General features: G+C 40.8%; 1 protein-coding gene across 4 annotated transcripts in view; it reads left to right on the top strand.

Moving 5' to 3' along the window:
• Positions 1–14,030, top strand: part of TSPAN4 (tetraspanin 4) — a 417,843-nt gene extending 403,813 nt beyond the window's left edge. For all 4 annotated transcript variants that reach the window (XM_050975744.1, XM_050975742.1, XM_050975743.1 and 1 more), the window contains 3 exons: positions 522–653; positions 2,674–2,757; positions 5,515–14,030. In XM_050975744.1, the coding sequence (XP_050831701.1) occupies positions 522–653; positions 2,674–2,757; positions 5,515–5,583 (285 nt within the window). In that variant the 3' untranslated portion in view covers positions 5,584–14,030. The remainder of the gene's footprint in view (positions 1–521; positions 654–2,673; positions 2,758–5,514) is intronic.
• Positions 14,031–19,203: the final 5,173 nt, after the last annotated feature.

The following is a 19,203-nucleotide window of genomic DNA, read 5'->3' as shown; positions in this document are numbered from 1 at the left end:
CTACAGAGAGAAGAGGAGGAAATACACATTTTGCAGACTGGCAAAGACTTTCAAAGGTGATTAGTAATAAATAATTTAGTGAGAAAGTCGCCTTGTTTACTCCAACCATGATCCTAGAAGTAGTGTGCTGTAGAGATCCCAGTGTCTTCATCTCTTGGGTGCTGTACCTGTATAATTTTTCTTGACAAGCTGCAAACAACTATTATAATTCTGGTCAGTCAATAACAGTACTTGTCTGAGGTTGTCCAGTTTCAGTTCCTGCAGTTTCATCTTCCCACTGCAAATAGGAGCCTTTCCTTCTTGCATCAACAGCAGATGCACACAAGGCCATATTTAAATATAATACAAAAGAGTGGATAAGAGGGTCTGTTTTGGGTAAAACTGAGGAAGTACTGTCTTCCTTTAAAATTTAAAGCCTCTGCTGGTATACTCAAAATGCACTGCCAGGCTCCAGGAGGCAAAGTCAGAACAGGCAGTGATGGATCACGCTCACGGTATCACCTCGGTTCATCTTTTTCCAGTTCAGATGCTGTGGAGTCTCCAACTACACGGACTGGTTCGAAGTGTACAACACAACCCGGGTGCCAGACTCCTGCTGCTTAGAATTCAGTGAGAACTGTGGGCTCCATTCCCCAGGGACCTGGTGGAAAGCGGTGAGTAGCTCTGCAGCACACAGCACAGCTGCCTTGCAGCCCAGTGAAGGCAGGCAGTAGTCATTTGCAGGGCTGCACAGATGATAAGCTGTGCACACCTCATTCTATCCTAATTCACCTTTCATCAGGTGCTTTCAGAAGGCTCCTGTTGAGCTGTGGCCTTTGATCTCCAAAGAAGCCCCCTATTTAGTTATTTTTATGAGCTGGTTTCCTTTCAGTAGGCTCCAAGCTGTTGTTTCACACTGCAGACAGGTCCATTCCAACACTGATCTGCAGCACAGACTAGTGACATCAAGCTAGGAAATGGCAGGAATGTCCTTTTTAGTGTCCCACCTACTGGGGTCAGGTAGCAATAAAGGCAAATGGTTCATGTACACACACAGGGCCTGGAGCAGCAGCTGTGGCTTAACACAGCCCAGGCAGTCCTGAGGCAAGAGGACTGTGAGAGCCTGGAGCACTCTTCTCCCACCAGGAGCTCTTGTTCAGGGGCCTCCACTGCACAGAGGAGGCTGAGCTGGCTGTTCCACTGAGTTGCCAGCAGCTTTTTTTTTTTTTTTTTTTTTTTGTTAAGTTTCTGTACTTGCCTGTAATCAAATTCAAAACTCCATGGGATAATTTCCCTACAATGGCCTCAGCAAGACCATTCTGGAACAGATAGTCAGAGCCTAAATTTGTCTCTGAAATTAGCTCAGCAATTCTTTGTGCTAATTACAGGTAGTGCAATTACACAGGAGGGGTGTGGAGTAAGGCCAACTGATGAAGTGGAATTATAACTAAGTTTTGCTGGTTCTAATGGTTTGTGAAGACAATGAGTAAAGCTCTCTTGGCCACTTTCTACTGAGATTTCATATGCATGGATTGGTACTCACAGAGGCTGAGTTCACATCAAACACAGCTTCCTTATACTTTTTGAGTAGCTCCAGGTAATTTTTTTAATTTAAGGACTGAAAAGTTCTTCTGTTTTATTCAGGGTTGCAAGAAAATCAGTGCAGGTTAACCCTCTGGCTTCTGATGGCCATTAATAATTCTTCCTTTATACACATGTAAAAGCCCTAACTGAAGACTGAATGATTCTTGGCCATGAACATTTCCAAGATAGGAGGGCCCTGTTTTTGCACAAGGTTGTCCTACAGACATTATTATTTAAAGAAAGGTTTCACTTGGGCCAGTTCCATCCTCCCTAAAACTGGATCAGTAAAACAGGGCTACAGCTGCTGCAGAATTTAAAGCATGAAGAAAATAATGGAGGAGTGCCCATACTGCAATTTGAAATGGTTGAAAATGGTATGAAATGGGCCCATGTGCAGCAGGGGCAGCTACTAAGCCACTCATACTGGGACTGTTTGGTTTCATGTGTCTGTATGTATTATAAGAAATGTTTATTTCCCTGAAACGTGGAAAAAATGAAAACCTCATTGTAAGGTTCTAAATGCTTCTGGTTGGATTTTAGAGGGCAAAGAGGACCCAAAACCAGTGCTGGTTTATTTGTAGTAGTTTAACTCCAGCTGGCTACTAAGCCTGTTTACTTTCCCACCAGTGGGATCAAGGGGAGAAGCAGAAAAGTAAAAGTGAGAAAGGAGTGGGTTGAGATAAAGACAGTTCAATAGGGAAATCAAAAAACATGCTCTGTGGAACCCCTGCTAAATGGTAACAAAAATATCTACAGATTATCAATCCTGTGTTCAGGACAAACCAAAAACACAGCCCCATACCCACCACTGTGAAGAAAATTAACTCTACCCCAGCCAAAACCAGCACACTATTTTTAGTTATTGGCTGAATTTATATGGAGCAGCACTCATGCAGTGTTTTGGAGATGCCCTTTTTTGTGTCACTGGGATTAGTACTCCATGTTCCAGCTTCAACCCAAAAGTACCTTGTAGTTGCTCCAGCACTGAAATGATAATCCAGGCTACCTAGCAGCTAGGTCAGATCCATTTTTTTCTCTGGCTGTATATTCTGGGAGAGTAGAGCTGTATTTATGGCCAATACAATATTCTTGGTTTGTTTTTCTTTTTAGCCTTGCTATGAAACTGTGAAAGTATGGCTCCAGGAAAACTTACTGGCAGTGGGAATCTTTGGATTGTGCACAGCTATGGTGCAGGTACAGTTTAATATCACTTTTCAAATCCTAACTAATTGTAACTAAGTAAGTAACCACAGATTCACATATATACTCTGCTCAAACAGGTTTTAAATCTTGCAGACTTTTCCTCTATCATCATGCACAATTATTAAGTACTTTGAGTTATACTTTAGTTAAAATACTGTGTGCAAGGCACAGAACTAGGAATACTGCACAGTGTTTTATGATGTACTGCAAAGAGCTGGCACTTTATCAAGTGGTTTATGTAAGACTGAAATTGGACTTGGGAGGGGAGACTGGACCTTAATCAGGGTAGGATGAACCGCCTTTAGTGTGCCTGTATTTGTCCAGTTATTCTCCAGAGAGGACTTAGGCTAAATAGCCAACTTCAGCATAGTCTAGGGATAGCTTAAGTCTTCAACCTCATCCCTCAGGCCCAGGGTAAATTACAAATCAGGATGTGGTGTCCAGTAGTCAACCCTGTCAATAAACCTGTGCTCCCTTACTATTAATGGCAGAGAAACTCAGTAGGTATGATTGGCCTATCAAATTTTTAAGTTGCAGTCCTTTCCACTGTGACTTTGGCCAAAGAACAATCTGTTGTCCACCACCTTGTCTCTTATGTGCCTGTGCCTTTAACCCGGCCTGCTGTGGTTGTGCCAGTCTAAGCACCAGTGGCACAGCTTGAGGATACGCAGGTGAAAGTTGTGCTGGAGCTCAGGCTGGCTCAAAGCCCCTTTCCTAAATTCAGTGAAGATCTAGCTTTAGTTTCCAGCTCCCCCTCTCTCACACTCAACATGCAAGCACAAAGGATGGCATTGCTGAGCTAATTAACACTGTGTAACTGCAGATTAACTCATGGTTGTTTGGTTTGGTTGGTTTTTGGGTTTTTTTTAATTTGCCTGGTATGCCACTAGCAGCAGCAGGAGAGAGCCTGGGATCAGTATTCCTCTCACATTCCCAAAAATGACAGATCAGGCAGAATGGCACATATCTTACTGTCTCATATGTCATTTATTGGCTGCAACTTATTAATGCAAATGCCTGATGCCTCACAGGCCCAAATTCAGTAGAGTTTTGGGGTTTGTTCCAGTATAATAAGCAGATATGCTTAGAGAAAAAAATCACAAGATCATATGGCAGACAAGCAATTTATGACTGTTGTTAATATATTACCATGATTAAAAAAACCAAACCAAAAGATTTTGAGCATCCATTCAGCATTTAGGGTATCTTTAAAGGATACACTAAAAACCCTCAGCAGCCCATGGTCAGAGTCCTTCTCATAAATACCCTAAATATATTAAATTTCTAAGACAATGTTATCTTTCTGACAGAAAGACATTACTAGTTTGCATGGGAGGAAGCACTTCAGACAATATGGAAATGCAAATTCATATTCCTAGTAAATGCTGTGCAATGCAGGGAAAACACCTCAGAACACAAAAGATTTTCAGTCTGCCTTCCAGCTGCCTGGTGTGATTGAATCAACCTGATGAAAAAAGGTTTTGTCTACTGTCACCTAAAATGAGCTGGGCCCCCTCTCTTGCTGCTGTTTCAGTTGTGTTCTGGCCCATAAAATGTGGCAGATTTTCATGTTAAGCATCTTATAGAATCATACAGTAACATAATTTGAAGGGCATAGCAGCACATGCAACAGAAGAATCTTCCTCAGTCATGCATGCTTCAGATTATAAACCAAGTTCAGCCACCACTGTTTTATTGCATAGCTATCCCCAAAAGTGGATACTTCCACAAGGCCAGTGCCTGCTAAAAACAGCACACCAAAACCTGATAATCTGATTTCACTGTAGAAGAGTGAGACTTGAGGAAGATTAACAACATTATAACATTTTTTTCTTCATAAATATAATCGTGTGTCTGTGTATTCATATATTCTTTCAAAGTACTTATTAACAGGAATTATTACTATTATGTAAAGACTAAATTTGAAGTGATCAAATTAAGTGCTTAAAACAGAATTCATACCTTAAAATTTTCTACCTGGCAGACCTTCATTTCAGTGACAACTCTTACAGGGGTGTTGTAAAGGGAAAGTAACAAGCACTTAGTACATTCATATAGGGACTTCAGCTGGAAGGAAAATAAGACTCTCTCTCCCCCATCCCCTTTTGATGAAGTAATCCACCAGAGGCAGCACAACAGGTCAGTACTTAGCTGGGAGAAGAACCCCCACCTCCCTGCTGCTTCACTTGAATAGGCTGAGTAGAAAAACACATCCATTGTTGATGAGGCATTGATGGCCATGATTAATGCATGTTCAGTCTCCAGTGATTCCCCCACAGGGACCTGTGCACACTTACACTTGGAAAAGTAAAATACAGTCAAGTAAACCACAGCATCCATAGGGCCAGGGATTAACCCAGTGTTTTATGAAACAACAGCTACAGGGACACCCACAGAATACGCACACAGCTGTGGATTGCTACTGTAAAATATTTTCAAGCAAAAAACATCCAAATTTTTTTTCAATATACTTCTTCCCAGTATCTGAGGGCTGCTTTTGATGGAGAAATCAACTCTCCCCTGCTCTCACTGTCCATTCTGTAAGACAGCAATATGGATAAGGAGAAAAGGCAGACAGACTCTAGGAGTAGAACAAGGACATGAACAAGCAGGAAAAGCACATGTGACATGTCCTCCTGAGTGTGAACAAAACTAGTGTCATACTTTTTTCTTTTTTTCTTGTTGTTTTAATAAATAGGGGTTTTTTACTTACTGAAAAACGATTGTTTGTTGTTTCTTTTCTCTTAGATTCTCGGACTCACCTTTGCAATGACCATGTATTGTCAGGTAGTCAAAGCAGACACCTACTGTGCATAGATACCATTCCCAATCTTTCTGCTTCTCCTCCAAAGGACACAGGAGAAATCTCCTTCATGCTCATACATCTGATCTTTCCCCCCCTTTGTACTATAAACTGTGTATAATGCTATCTTTCTGAAGATTTTGTGAATCACCCCACTTCACTGAAGGAGGAAGAAAAGAAAAAGTCAGTACTTGAACTGGCACAGGTAAGAAGCAGCCTTGTCTTGAAGCAGAGGAAAACCAAAAAAGCAATGGTTCTTTTTCCATGGCCTGTGGCAAGGCAAGAGAGGCTGCTTACAAGGGGCTGACTGCACACCCATGTTAGGAAAAGATGGCACTGAGGCAACCTCTGCAAAAGCTGCCAGGCTGCCTTCCTGCATTTCCAGCCTGGAAGAGAGGACGTAGAAAACAAATGTTCTTCAGCAAGAAGGTACAGAGTAGCTAGGACTGAATGCAATTGTAATTTTACTACAGTTTGCACACAGCTAAAATGTCAAGATCAAGCAGCCCTGCCTCCAAGTGTCTCAAGATGATTTTGTAGCCAGGAGAGGATCATCTTCAGAAGTGCATTGTTTTAAAGGAGTATTTTTAATCTTATGTGCCACAGAGTCAGGCTTTTAATCAGAATCTGTACAGCAAGATCCTGGCTGTTAATGGAAAACAATATTGGACACTGCCTCACTTCCTAATTGCCAGTGGCATATAGATGGTTGACTGCATATGTTATATATATTACATTCATAAACACATACTTTTCTGAAAGGAGGTGAAAATACCCAGCATCTAACCTCAGAAAGAGGAAACCTTTCTATCCTATTTTACATTCCAACTGAAATAACCAAGTATTATTTCTTGTACAAGGCACTATCACTTATACCTCTGGGAAACAAGTAATTACTTTCAGCTGTATCTTCATTTCAGTAAACAACTTGTGAGTGGGCTCTCTCTGTCAGTCTACTATGGCTTTATTTATCATCCCCTTTTCAAGTAAGTCTGCCAAAAAATATCACTCATTCCCATGCTTGAAGATGTGTACAAAGCTGTCAGCTGTTCCTTCCCTGAATGTCACCATTTCATTAATTTACTTTGGGCTAACATCATCTGCAGGTATGATAGAGTTTGCCTTGCTGAGGAAAAATCATTCGCATATTGCTCATTTTTCTGAGAGTTATTAAGATTTCAGATGCTTTTATGCTTACCTTTTTTTTCTCCCAGCTGCACGCTGACAAGAGCCAAGACACATCAGTCTCTGTTAGAACTGGAGTCACTTCTCAGTGCTCTTTTTCAGATGCATTTTCCTTCACCTAGCTGCTGGTTAGAATATAATCCACGCTTTCTAGAATTTCATGGAATCACAGAAATATGCAGAAATCAAAACCATTACTTTCCTTAACTAGGGAACAGCCACTCATTGATAACTGAAATAATTGATGTAGTACCCTCCTATGCACATCTGGTGATGAAGTTAAAAATCAGATTTGTCCTATTGTTCAAACAAACAATTCCCTGCCAGCAAACAGCTGCAGGTAGTGCATGTGTGCCAGGGAGAAGCTGAAGCACCCCAGGGAAAGGACATAGCAGGAACAGGCAAACAGAGCAATGCAGATGGCCTGTTCCCTCCAGCCAGCATTTGAGGAGCTCTCAGCCACTGTCACTTAGAGCAGAGAGCTGACCATGGAGCTGTGTTTTCCCAGGAAGCTGAGTGCAGCCATTCCTGCAGACTGGAAGCATGCATCAAGCTCATAGAGAAAGTTACCTTGCTTACAGCAGGTCTCAGCTCTGAGTGACATTTTGCATGCTTTGATTTAAAGGCAATTTCTAGCACAAAGCTGGACTTGCCAGCCCACAGCCTATTGAACAATCTCCTTTATACCCACAACTAACCCTTTTCTGGACCTGCATTATTTGACAGATTCACTCTCACTCATTTGATTTGGAAGGTTTTTTTGTCTCTGCTGATTTCCTCCAGTCTTCTCACTCTCAGGCATGAGCTACTGCATATTTTTTGGGAAATTGCTTAGGACAGTCTGGTGTTTAAAAGAGCAATTATTTTCCAAAATTTTACCCCCATGGGGCATTAAGCTATGCAGGGTAAGGTAAAAATAATGTATTACTTGTGTGCATTTTATGTGGCTTCCCAATCACTATCACAGCAACCTCCCCACCACTAAAGGATTTTACTGTCATGCAAACAAGCTCCAACATACCCAAGCTGAGCAAGTAGCCCACACCCAGGTGCCCTGTACTCCAAAGCAAGAAGCTCACTCTTGTTGCAGTCACCACAGTCTCCATGCTCTCTGCTCCTTGAGCCCAGGCTGACCTGCAGATTGTCCTGCTCTGCAAAAGATGGTGTAAGTTTGTTCCTTCCCTCTCTCTACTCTGTTCTTTTCTTAACCTGCACAGATACAATTCCAGGTTAGCTGTACCATTAGTTCTTGCCTTGGTTTATAGTTTGTACACAGGGGTGCTTCTGCTGACAACTCTGAGTTTCTACCACTGAAAAGCAGCATGACACAGTGATGAATACATTCATAAAACATTGATTTTTTTTTTTATTTTTGAGACAGATAAAAGGTAGACAAGTCTATTTGTAGTGATCCCTGCCATTAAAAATTAACACAGAGACAGCAGGCTGAAGATGGTTCAGTTGATGGGAGCAAACCATTGTGCAGACCTCCCACAGAGAGCAACTCTTATCAATTTGCTTGATGGTGGTGTAGGGAAAAGAGAGATCACAAACCCTTCTCCTGTGAGTCTCACAGTAATATGTGCTGAGCTCTTAGAGAATGCTTCTAGACTTCAGCTAAAGCTTCAGTGGAAACAAAATATGAGAAGCAGACTGGAGACAAGTCACATTTTGTGGTTTCCTCTAATCACTTTCCACAGTTTAGATGTCTTTACAAGATAAACTTCCTTGGTTTTCAAAAACAAGTACCTAAAGGGAGTATAAGCAACCCTCCCTTTGTAAATCCCAGTCACTGCAACAAAAACATACAGTTAAGGGAAAAAACAAAACAAAACACCACAAACAAACAAACAAAAAACCAAGCAGACAAACAAACAACAACAACAAAAAAACCCAGATCACATATTGCTGCTAATAATTCTTTTTTAAATACTCTTCTTCCACTACCAACGGAGATGCTACTGCAACTTGTTCATAATTTGAACTGGACTGTTTTGTATTTTTGATGTTGTTAACTCTCTCCACACACACCAAACAGCTGTTACAGTGCTTACAGCATTACCAGCACAATCCAACTTCATACCACTGAACACACTGCATATAACAAGCCTCAAACTTACCATATTTTCTTAAGATCGCTGTATCCTTTCTCTGCTGACAAGGTCAGAAGATTTTGTGATGTGTAACAGCAACAATCTTTAAAAAAAAAAGCCAAAAAAAAAAGACAGTTCCATTTTACACATTAAACTGGTTGATTATATATAAGTAACCTGTAGTACATAATATCCATTTGAAAGGCTGCTGATATTGAATGCAGGCAGAGCAACACAGAAGTCATTCCAATTGCTTCTATTAGTGTCTTGTCACTTTAGTAAAGCCTTTTATATTATTGTGACTTCTTATCTTTAAACATGAAGGAGGACTCAATACATTTAAATTAAAGACAGAACCAAAGGCAATAAAGGAACACTCCTAATTTATTCTCATGGCTGTTCCTGCTTAATAACAAGGTATGGGGCACAGGGCATATGACTGAACCTAATGAATTCAGCAGTTTCAGGATTTAGCTGTTTAGATTCAGTCCAATATACTTTGGACTTTTCATTTTCACAATTATTTAAAAAAAACACCCAAACCCATATATTTAATAGAATATGGTTCATTTTCCCACACTGTCACTAGCAGCCAAATCTTATTGCTTGTACCACAGAATTACTTAGCTCCTCATCATACAGTGCACAATCACTGAAATACACTTCAGTTTCTGTTCTATAAATACTTCTTTGGTCTCCCCCCTCAAATTAAACAAAATCATAAAAGTTTATTCTTTGATCAGTAATCGGCATTTAAATGCAGCATTGTGGGATTTATCATATGGAGAGGAAGGGACTGCACAGAAGCTGTAAAAATCCTCTGTCTTGCATCATCAATAGGGCTGCTAAGGGAATCCATCCAAACCCTCACTTCTCACAAACTGATGAGACTTGGTCACACTGAGTGACTGGGGTGCCTCTTACACCTTCCCAGGGCAGGACAGGAGCTTGTCAGCATGGACAATGTCACAGCCTTTATTTACCCCTTGGCTTCAGTGTTGTGCTATAAATGTGGCACCAAAGGTAAGCAACTGAAACCAGCAGTTGATTGTGGCATTATTTAAACCCAGACTCTTTATTTACTCTAATTTGTCTGCAAGAATTTGCTAAGTGTAAATGATCTGCATAGATACTGAATTAGACAGTTAGAAAACACGTTGGGACTTGCCATGGGAAATCTTGTTTGGATTCCATTGTGAATTCTCCTCCCTTGTCATTGGTATCTTACCACAGTGGGCAGTCTCCTCTGTTCTTTGGATTTTGTTGCTGCAATTACAATGGTACATTTTTGTGCATTCATATAAAGAACAAAATTTAAAATATACCTTTTATTTTTTAAAAGTTATTAAATATTCTTTAAAGTTTACAACAGAATGTCTTTTGTATTCTTTATAAGCAACTGCACTACAAGCTGAACAGTGATTCTATACAGACCCAGAGATGTGTGTGTGTGCAAGTACACACACACACTGTATGCAATTTAACAAAACCCTACAGTGTTCCACTTCTTTGTCATTTCTCATTACCTTTGATTTGACCTATCCTTCCTTTCTTCCTTCCAAATTTATTATTATTATTTATGTGGCTTACCTATTCCCAGTTGAATGTACACCTCTCTTTCCTTTTAAGGGCAGGCTACCTGAAATTATGTGATCCTCAACAACAATTCAGAAACTACTGGGAGATCAGGTTTAGTGTTAAAAAAGTACTCACACTCAAACCAAATTATTTTGTGTTCACAACTTGTCTGTTACTGATAACTTTGAAATAAAAGGACTTCTCTTTTTCTGAGGTAGTTGCTTACATTCAGAAATTACGTAGTAAAACTTGAAAAATTAACACCAGAATGTTTTTGAATTGAACAGCTAGGAACTTGTACTGTGTCAAATCAGAAGAATGTCTGCTTAGCCAGGTATGTTAACTGCAGTCACGTCTAACACTGCCTTTTTTTATACAATTTGTCATACTCAAATTGCTCAAACATCTTTGCAAGTGAAATTGCCTCTAAACTGTGCATTCTGAACACAAGTGTACTGTTGGAATTGTAATGGGAGAAGTAGAGACCCAGGGGTTTTAGAGGTTATTGCAGGAAGCATCATAAGGGATAACCCACATATTTCATGGAAGTTTCTTACAGCTCCCTCACTTCAGGAGAGATGTTTATCTTACTTGAATTGTCCCAATCCCATTAAGGGCACCACTAGATGCTCTCATCAGCCACATCTGTCTTTAATCCCTTTCTGACTTTGTGAAACTTTTTTAGTTCTGCAGTATAGCAGTGAATTTCAAAATTTCTTCACGTTGCATTTAAAAGAATCCTTCTTACATGGATTTTAACATTGTTGCCTTTCAATTTCATTTACTCACCATTGGTTCTATACTTCAGGAACAATAACTTAATGATGCTTACAGAAATACATGGGCTCAGAGCAGCAGTATTACCTTTACAGCTTAATTTGCCTTTCCAGTAGAGCTTAACCCTGGGTAATTGAGTACCCTATTGATTTTTAAGATCCCATTGTTTCAAACAACTAAGCCCAGTGTACCTTCCCTCAGTAGCTATCCCATTTGTCTTTGCTTTTGTACTACATGTTGGCATCAACAGAGCTGTTCCTACTCTAATCAACAGCTAGATGAGTATTTCACCTCACAGTCTGCTCTTTTTCCAAAATACACTTAACACAACCTGGAAATATCAGGCCTAGCTGATTATTCTGGCTGTGTAAAACAAAATACTTTCTGTCTGCATGGTGATAATTTTCAAAGAAATTTAAGGGCAGCTTATGAAGCTTCATCCAAAGTTTTGTCTTGACACATTAAAAGTGCAAAGCACAGAGCCCTATATTTCTTATCTTACCATGCTAAAAACCCCAAGCAAATAAGAAATCTGTCATTAATAACTCATCTGGCAAATGCCACATGAAAGGTTGTTTTTTTGAAATCCCATTAGCTGCCTAAGGTAGGTCACTTTACCCTAGGCCTTGCTTCCTTGTCTTCCCCTGCAATAAACTGTTTCCCCATGGAAACACTGTCTGTTCACTAGAAATCCTGGGGTTTGTTGGGTTGCAAGGAGAGCTCAGTTTACATTCCTCCCTCCAAGAGCCAGAAAACATTCACTACCAAATCTACAGCGTGTGTTAGACAGCTAAACAGAAGTTTTATGTCCTACAATGAGGGTTTTTAATGAAGAAATAGCTGATCAGTTGAACTGATTTCCCAAACAAGTCCTTGGTATCTTTTATGCAGAAATCATTTAGGCAGAGCAGAATATTTTGTTACTACAGAATTGCTTAACAGAGACTTCCCTGTACTTGCAATTAAAGAATAATTTGAAAGGATGGGATAATTATCCACTATAAACTTCCCCTTATATTCCCATGGCACTGCTATTACAGAGTATAGTTCAAATCACAGGCAACAAAATTAAACATGCAACTGTATATAGTTAAACACATAGAAAACAAAAATCTATATAAAGGAAAGTACAGCATAAAAAACTCCCAACTGTTAATGTGTATTGCACATGTCTATGTCTCATATGGACTGTGACAAGAGTTTCAGCTGTAAATCATTCATCCTGAAGATTAACTAAAAATTACTGGAGAAATACAGGGACTTGGGGAACTGGTTTCTCAAAGTCTATTCAGATACACCTCATCATCTCCCTCCTCCACAAATGCCCTTCTTTGGCCCTATAAGCTTAAGTCCATCACTGCTCCTTCCACCTCTTTCATTTAAATCTGCTTTTCTGCACACAAAAATACGTTGTCAGTCACAGTCCCAGTGTATCAAATGTGGAGAGGATTCAGCTGTTTGACTGTATAAATTTTAGTGCCCAATAGTAAGACATGTTATGTGGCTTTATGAAATTCAGGTTTGATACTGATTTAGGAGACCACAATCTCTACAGAACAGAGCAGAAGTACTCTGACAGAGAAATTCATGCAGCCTGGTTCTGGACCTATATAGTGACTGAATCTGATTTGCTCTTAATGTCCTCAGTTCTTGATGCAAGCCTGCAAAAAGCTAGACAAGCACAGTTATCAAGCAGAACTGTCACTGGCTGTTTTGCATGCTCCAGACAGACTAATGCTGCAGGGATTCTTTTTCCATTTTTTTTTTTTTCCAGTTTACCTTGGAAACTTGTTCAGTGTTATTGTATCAGCCACAGATGCAATTAACAGATTCTGATACTATACCTCAGTTTGAATAATAAGCACCCAGGATACTGAGGTAAAAATATGCCTCATCTTAGAAAGGATTTTTTTGTTCTTTTGAAATGTTCACCTGCACCCACACACTCGTAAGGTGACTGGGGGAGCATATGCATCCCCACAGTTTGTACTGTGGCAGCCCAACTGTCCAAGATAACTTCTATTAAAAAAAAAAAAAAAAGGTGTAAAAGTGTGTTTGTGTGATTCTCAGTTCTCTCATTTTCACTCTGTCATTTCTCAAGGAACAAACCCTCTCCCTCCCTTAAGGGAGTTAGAGCTGTTTGCAAACTCAATTAGGATGAAGCATTTGCAAATACTCCAGGAAAAGAGCACTCCTGTGTTGTGCTGATTCTAATGCTTTTTTGGAACCCCACCTCTCCCTCAGTAATAATACCAGGTCTCTTATCACAGTCAAAGTCACCAAAAGCTTTGTTGTAATTTCAGAATACCACACAGCCTCCCTCCATCCCTCCCTCCCCACTGATGGCCCCCTGTGTTAATGTCACTTGAAATCCAAGCTGGCATTAGTTGAACCCGGAGGCTGTATGGAAGTACAGGGAAAGCTCTTTGGGTGAATTCTTCATGCTGTAAACTCAGCTGCAGGAACTGGACACACAAATATGTTAGAAACAGTAATATATCCCCTTAGAAGCCAGAGGTGCTTTGACTATTCTGGTGAGCAGCTAAGTTATGGTCTCTTAAGGGCAGAGTTGCCTCAAAACCTCATGATTAAAAACATTCCTACTTTTGGCAGAAGGACAGAAATTGTGAACTCAGACCTGTGCACAACAGAAGGAATTATGGCTTTGCAAATGCAAACACAAGAGAGTACATAGACTGAATTGATGTGTCATATAATTACTAACTCACTTTCCCTAAACAAAGTAATTCACCAGCTTGGAAGTACAGCTTGTTGTCATGGAACTTGCTTGATATTTGGTGCTAATAAAAATTGAAGTTTTAAATCTCCCTGTGAAGTCCGTGCATTGAAGTTCTTCCCTATTAAACACCTTCTTATTCCTGACTGTGCACCACAGCTGGTTACCCTGACACAAAACATCTTCATTATCAAAAGGTCCTTTGAAATAAGTGCTCACAGGTTTCAAAGAAGAATTATCACAGGAAAAACTGGCACAATTAAAAGCTTGCTGCAAATCACACTCTCTTGTTCCTGATGGAATCAGAACTTAATGTACCTTCAGAAAATCTTTGTGCATATGTTCATCTCCAAACTCAAATATTCCAGTGTAAGCAATCTTTGCTATGGGTGGCACAGGACTCCAATTTATCCAAATATCTGCACCAGGAAAGGTGAGGAAGAAAAGGGAAAATAAAAATGACAGGTGTGAAAAAAACATAAATGAAGATTAAGAGAGAAGGCTGGAAATGGACAAAAGACCTGAGCAGTCTGGTTTTCCCCACTGTAAGGTACAAAGATATAGCAGCATCCCATGAAACATGTGGTGAGCCCATTCAGGACAGGCCCTGTGTCCTGTTCCAACTGCTTTCCTGTTCTCTTCAGACTGCAATCCTATCTATTCCCTTCCTGGGTGCAGCAGGTTCACCAAGCTGGTGAAGGACACAAGAATACTCAGATGATGAACAGCTCTGGAGGGTACAGACACTGATTTCTCGTACATCCTCCAGATTTCAGTTCTTCCAGCCTAGCAGGAGATCAATCCTGTGCAGTGGCATGGAATTTATATGTAATTTAGACATTATTAAAAAATGTTGAGGATAATGGGGTACATCTGCAGGTCCTGAGGGAGCTGCTGGATGAAGTAGCTGAGCCACTATCCAACATATCTGAGATATATAACAATGCAGTAAAGTTCTCACTGACTGGAAAAGGGGGAACATAACCCCCATTTTTATAAAGGGAAATCTGGGATACCTGGAGAACTACAGGCCCACCAGTTTCACCTCACTGGTCAGCAAAATCATGGAGCAGATCCTCCTGAAAAATATGCTAAAGCACATGGGAAATAAGGATATATTCTGGGGACAGCAAACATGGCTTCACTAAGGGAAAATTATTCCTGATAAATGCAGTGGCCTTCTCTGATGGGCTTACAGAGGTGGATAAGGGAAGAGTGACTGACATGACCTACCTGTACTTGTACAAAACTTGACACTGTCCTGCACAACAAACTTGTTTCTAAACTGGAGAGACACTGGTTTGATGGATGGACCACTCAGTGGATAAGCAACCAGCTGGATGGTGACTCCCCAAGTCCAAGAGGAGACCAGGGAAGAGTGGTGTTCCTTGGGGGTCCAGGAGGACTGTTGGGACCAGCACTGATCAACATCTTTGTCAGCAACATGGACTGTGGGATCGAGTCACCCTCAGCAAGACTGCAGACACCACCAAGCTGTGAGGTGCAGTCAACATGCTGAAGAGAAGAGATGCCATCCTGAGGGGCCTGGACAGACTGGAGAGATGGGCCCATGGGAACCTCAGAAGTTCAGCAAAGCCAAGCACAATGTCCTGCACCTGAGTCAGGGAAATCCTGACAGGCTGAGCAAACACAAACACAAGTACAGAACTGAGAGCAGCCTTGAGGGAAAGGATTTCAGTGCTGTTGACAAGAAGCTCAACAGAACCTGGCAATGTACTCTTGTATCCCAGAAAGGAAAGCAGGGCAGTCAGCAGGTTGAGAACAGCTGATTCTCTCTCTACTCCACTCTAGTGAGATCCCACCTGCAGTACTGCATCCAGCTCTGGGGCTCCTGACATAAAAAGGACATGGACCTGCTGGATTGGGTCCAGAGGAGGCCACAAAGATGCTCAGCGGGCTCAAACACATCTCCTATGAGGATGAGGTTGAGAGAGTTGGGATTTTCAGGCTGGAGAAGAAACAGGAATTAGAAATAAATTCTTCACTCTGAGGGTGATGAGGCACTGAAACATATTGCTTAGAGGAGTTAACGGATGCCCCATCCCTGGAAAGCCGGGCTAAATGGGACTGTGAGCAACCTGATCCCCCCAGCTCATAGCCAGGGGGGTGGAACTAGATAATCTTAAAGGTCCTTTCCAACCCAAATCATTCTATGGTTTAAAAGAACCCAGCATGTCACAGGTGATCTGTCACAGCTGTTCTGTCACTGTTACATGGAGCACAGTATCCTGCAACCGAAAAAGCTTTCTTAGTAGCACTGCAACTACACAGAACACAAGAGTATTCAGCTACACAGACCTAGTGCTGAACAACCAACTGCTCTGGTGCCTTACATGCACAGCCAGCTCTGGTGAAGTCTTAAGAGAAATTCAGGATAACACTGCCACTCTCAGTACTGATGATGCAAGCTTATTTCATTTTCATTTTAATTTAGTGAGCTCTCACTGAAATGAAAGACTCCCTGAAAGCTTTATAGCATGAAGTGAAATAGCAAATTAAATTGAAATTGAGATAATCCCCAGAAATGTATACAAAACTAAAGCAACTCAAAGTCTAGACACCTTTCAGACTGCAAGTTCTTATAAAAATGAGAAAAAGCAATCTCCTATAATTTTCGAGCTTTTCAATCTGTCTGAGGACATCCCAGAATGCACCACATTGTGTCTACACTATCATTGCAGTGGGACTACGCAGATCTCTATCAGAGAATGAAGTACTATTGAAATGGGTTATGTGAACCCAAAGCACCAGAAAATTTCACATACAGGAGTTAAAAAAAAACTTATTTCCTTTGTCTACTTTATTGAGATCACATATCACAAGCATGCATGTAGTTTGCACTTCAGTATTTTCAAATAGCAATATTTGCTTGTTTGAAAGCCTATGCAAGATCTCTGTTCAGGTAGGAAAGTTGCTCAACTCTGCAATTTTAGTTTTTCAAGTCTGTGTAAAACTATTTCTGCAGCAAAAATATGATCAGTGAAAACCCAAAAGGAATCACACTCTGGGTGTACAGATGTGCACAGAAGGAATATAAGCCCCAGGAATGAAAGTAGATTTCCCAGTAGGCAAAGTAGAGCTGTAGTTCCAGTTAAGTCTTCAGTGAAATTTTTGAAGCAGAGAATATGACAATTCCCCAGGGAAACCTCACAACCACAATGCCTTCGCATATATAAAGATTATCATTCAGGGCTTTTAAATCAAGCTCTATGTTTCCATTAATCCACTGAGCTGCCAGCCCAATCTCACACTGGCAGGCTCACTGCTCTCTAACAATTGAGAGCTTATTAAATATTAAGGTCTTAATCTTAAGTACTTCTGTTTGACTGAGAAATTCTAAACAGTGCACAGAAGATAAACATTTTCTCACATATATACATATATATATATATACATATATATACACACATATATATATATATATACACACACACACACATATATATATACACACATACATACATACAGAGAGAGAGAGCAGTATTAGATAAAGGCAAATGTCCCCAAACTAGCAGGAGAATTGTGTAATAAATCTATTCATTTTGAAGTAGCCCATGTATCCCCACAGTCACATCCCCTTCCAGTTGTCTAGACCCAGCTTTCACAGGTTTACCTCTGAAGGACAAAAGCTAACCTCTCTCCTGGCCTTGAAATGGCAGCTTAGGAATTAGAAAGATGATCACAGCAGGATTCACACTACTCTAGTAATGCTACACTACAGATAAAGAGAAAGACAAACAGTTTTAAATGTAGCAGGACCAGAAGCACATCTGGTACTTGATCTCTCTGACTTTCCATTCCATTGCTTTTAAAAGCATTCACCTAAGATAGCTTTTGCTTAAAAAATGAATAAGCTGGATGTGTATCCAGTACAAGATTTTCTGAAAAATAATTTTCTGCCTAAAAGGGACAGGGGCCATCTAGACAGATGCTTTACTTTCCTCTTGTATTTCAGAAGGATCACTAGATCCATAACAACTTGGGGTGGGTTGGGAGAAACCAGGAGATCTTTTAGTTGATATTTTTAGATTTTCATGCTAATAAGGCTTTCCACTAGACCCAACAGTAGAAGAGATGGTGACTGGGAAAATGGTCAGCAGCAAACGAGGGTCCTGTTTCAGGATCTCTCTTCTGAAAAGGAGCCAGGGAGCACCCACGGGGTGCTGAAATGCCACTTGCCTTTTACACAGAAGATCTGTAGTGCAAGCACTGCTGCCCCCTGAAGCAGGCCTGTGCTATCACAGGAGTGAGGCTTGGTACACTGTCTGTGGAAACAAGACTTTCCCAGATCACAGAATTCCTTTGCCTTCTTTCTCTGTGCCCTTCTGTTCAACCCAAGCTTTCTGCTGGAACCAGACCTGCTCCTCTCCTCACAGCATCACCATTCCCCTGAGGGCTGGACGCTGAAAGCTTTCTACCAGGAATCAGAGCCACATCAGCTTCTCTACAAACTTCAATTTCCCTTTCTAGATTCAGACAATGGTCAGGCATTACACCACAAGAGAAAAATGGAGATCTTGCCAAGAAATGAAAGAAATATGGAGCTTAGAGCCTGTGTATACACATGCAAACCTAGAGATGAATCAAAACTAGAAGAGTAGAATTAGTGCTGAGGTAAAACACAATGAAGCAAAACACCAAGCAGCTGCTGAGGCTCTTTCAGCAGGGACCAGCACAGGCTGGTGGGTACCCTGTCCTGCTCTATGCCAGTGGACACCACTCTGACACGGGTAGCACGTGGGCACTGTCATTCCCATTACAGTATTTACAAGTGGGCCCAAGAAAGTACTTGCAAAACCAATATACTCAGAAAAATTTTCCATTATTTTGTCAGATCTTGAAATGCAAACTACCATTTGGATCCATTTTGGCCAGAGGTTTAGGTGAGACTCAGCCTCATGGTTCCCTGACCCACAGCATCTACAGGGCCCTCAGTACAGGACAAAGTACTTTCAATTCCTGATATCCACAAATAACATTTCAGAAAAGCAATTTCTGCTGTTAAAGTGCAATCAAGTAACAAGGTACTGAGGGCTAGAAAACCCATAAGGCTTCAAACCCCCTGGAACAGATAATACAGTATGCAGAATTATGTAACTCATTTTGTACTGCATTGTACTGCAATCCCCTTTATTAAAAGGGGATTACAACAACCACAGCATTTGGTGTCATTCACACACACATAACCCATGTATTAACTCCTGAATATGCAAAACTCAATTTGATGATATGCAGCTGCAGTC

This window comes from Serinus canaria, chromosome 5 (genome assembly GCF_022539315.1).
Source record: "Serinus canaria isolate serCan28SL12 chromosome 5, serCan2020, whole genome shotgun sequence".
NCBI lineage: Eukaryota > Metazoa > Chordata > Aves > Passeriformes > Fringillidae > Serinus > Serinus canaria.
This window is presented reverse-complemented; position numbering and strand designations above follow the sequence as displayed.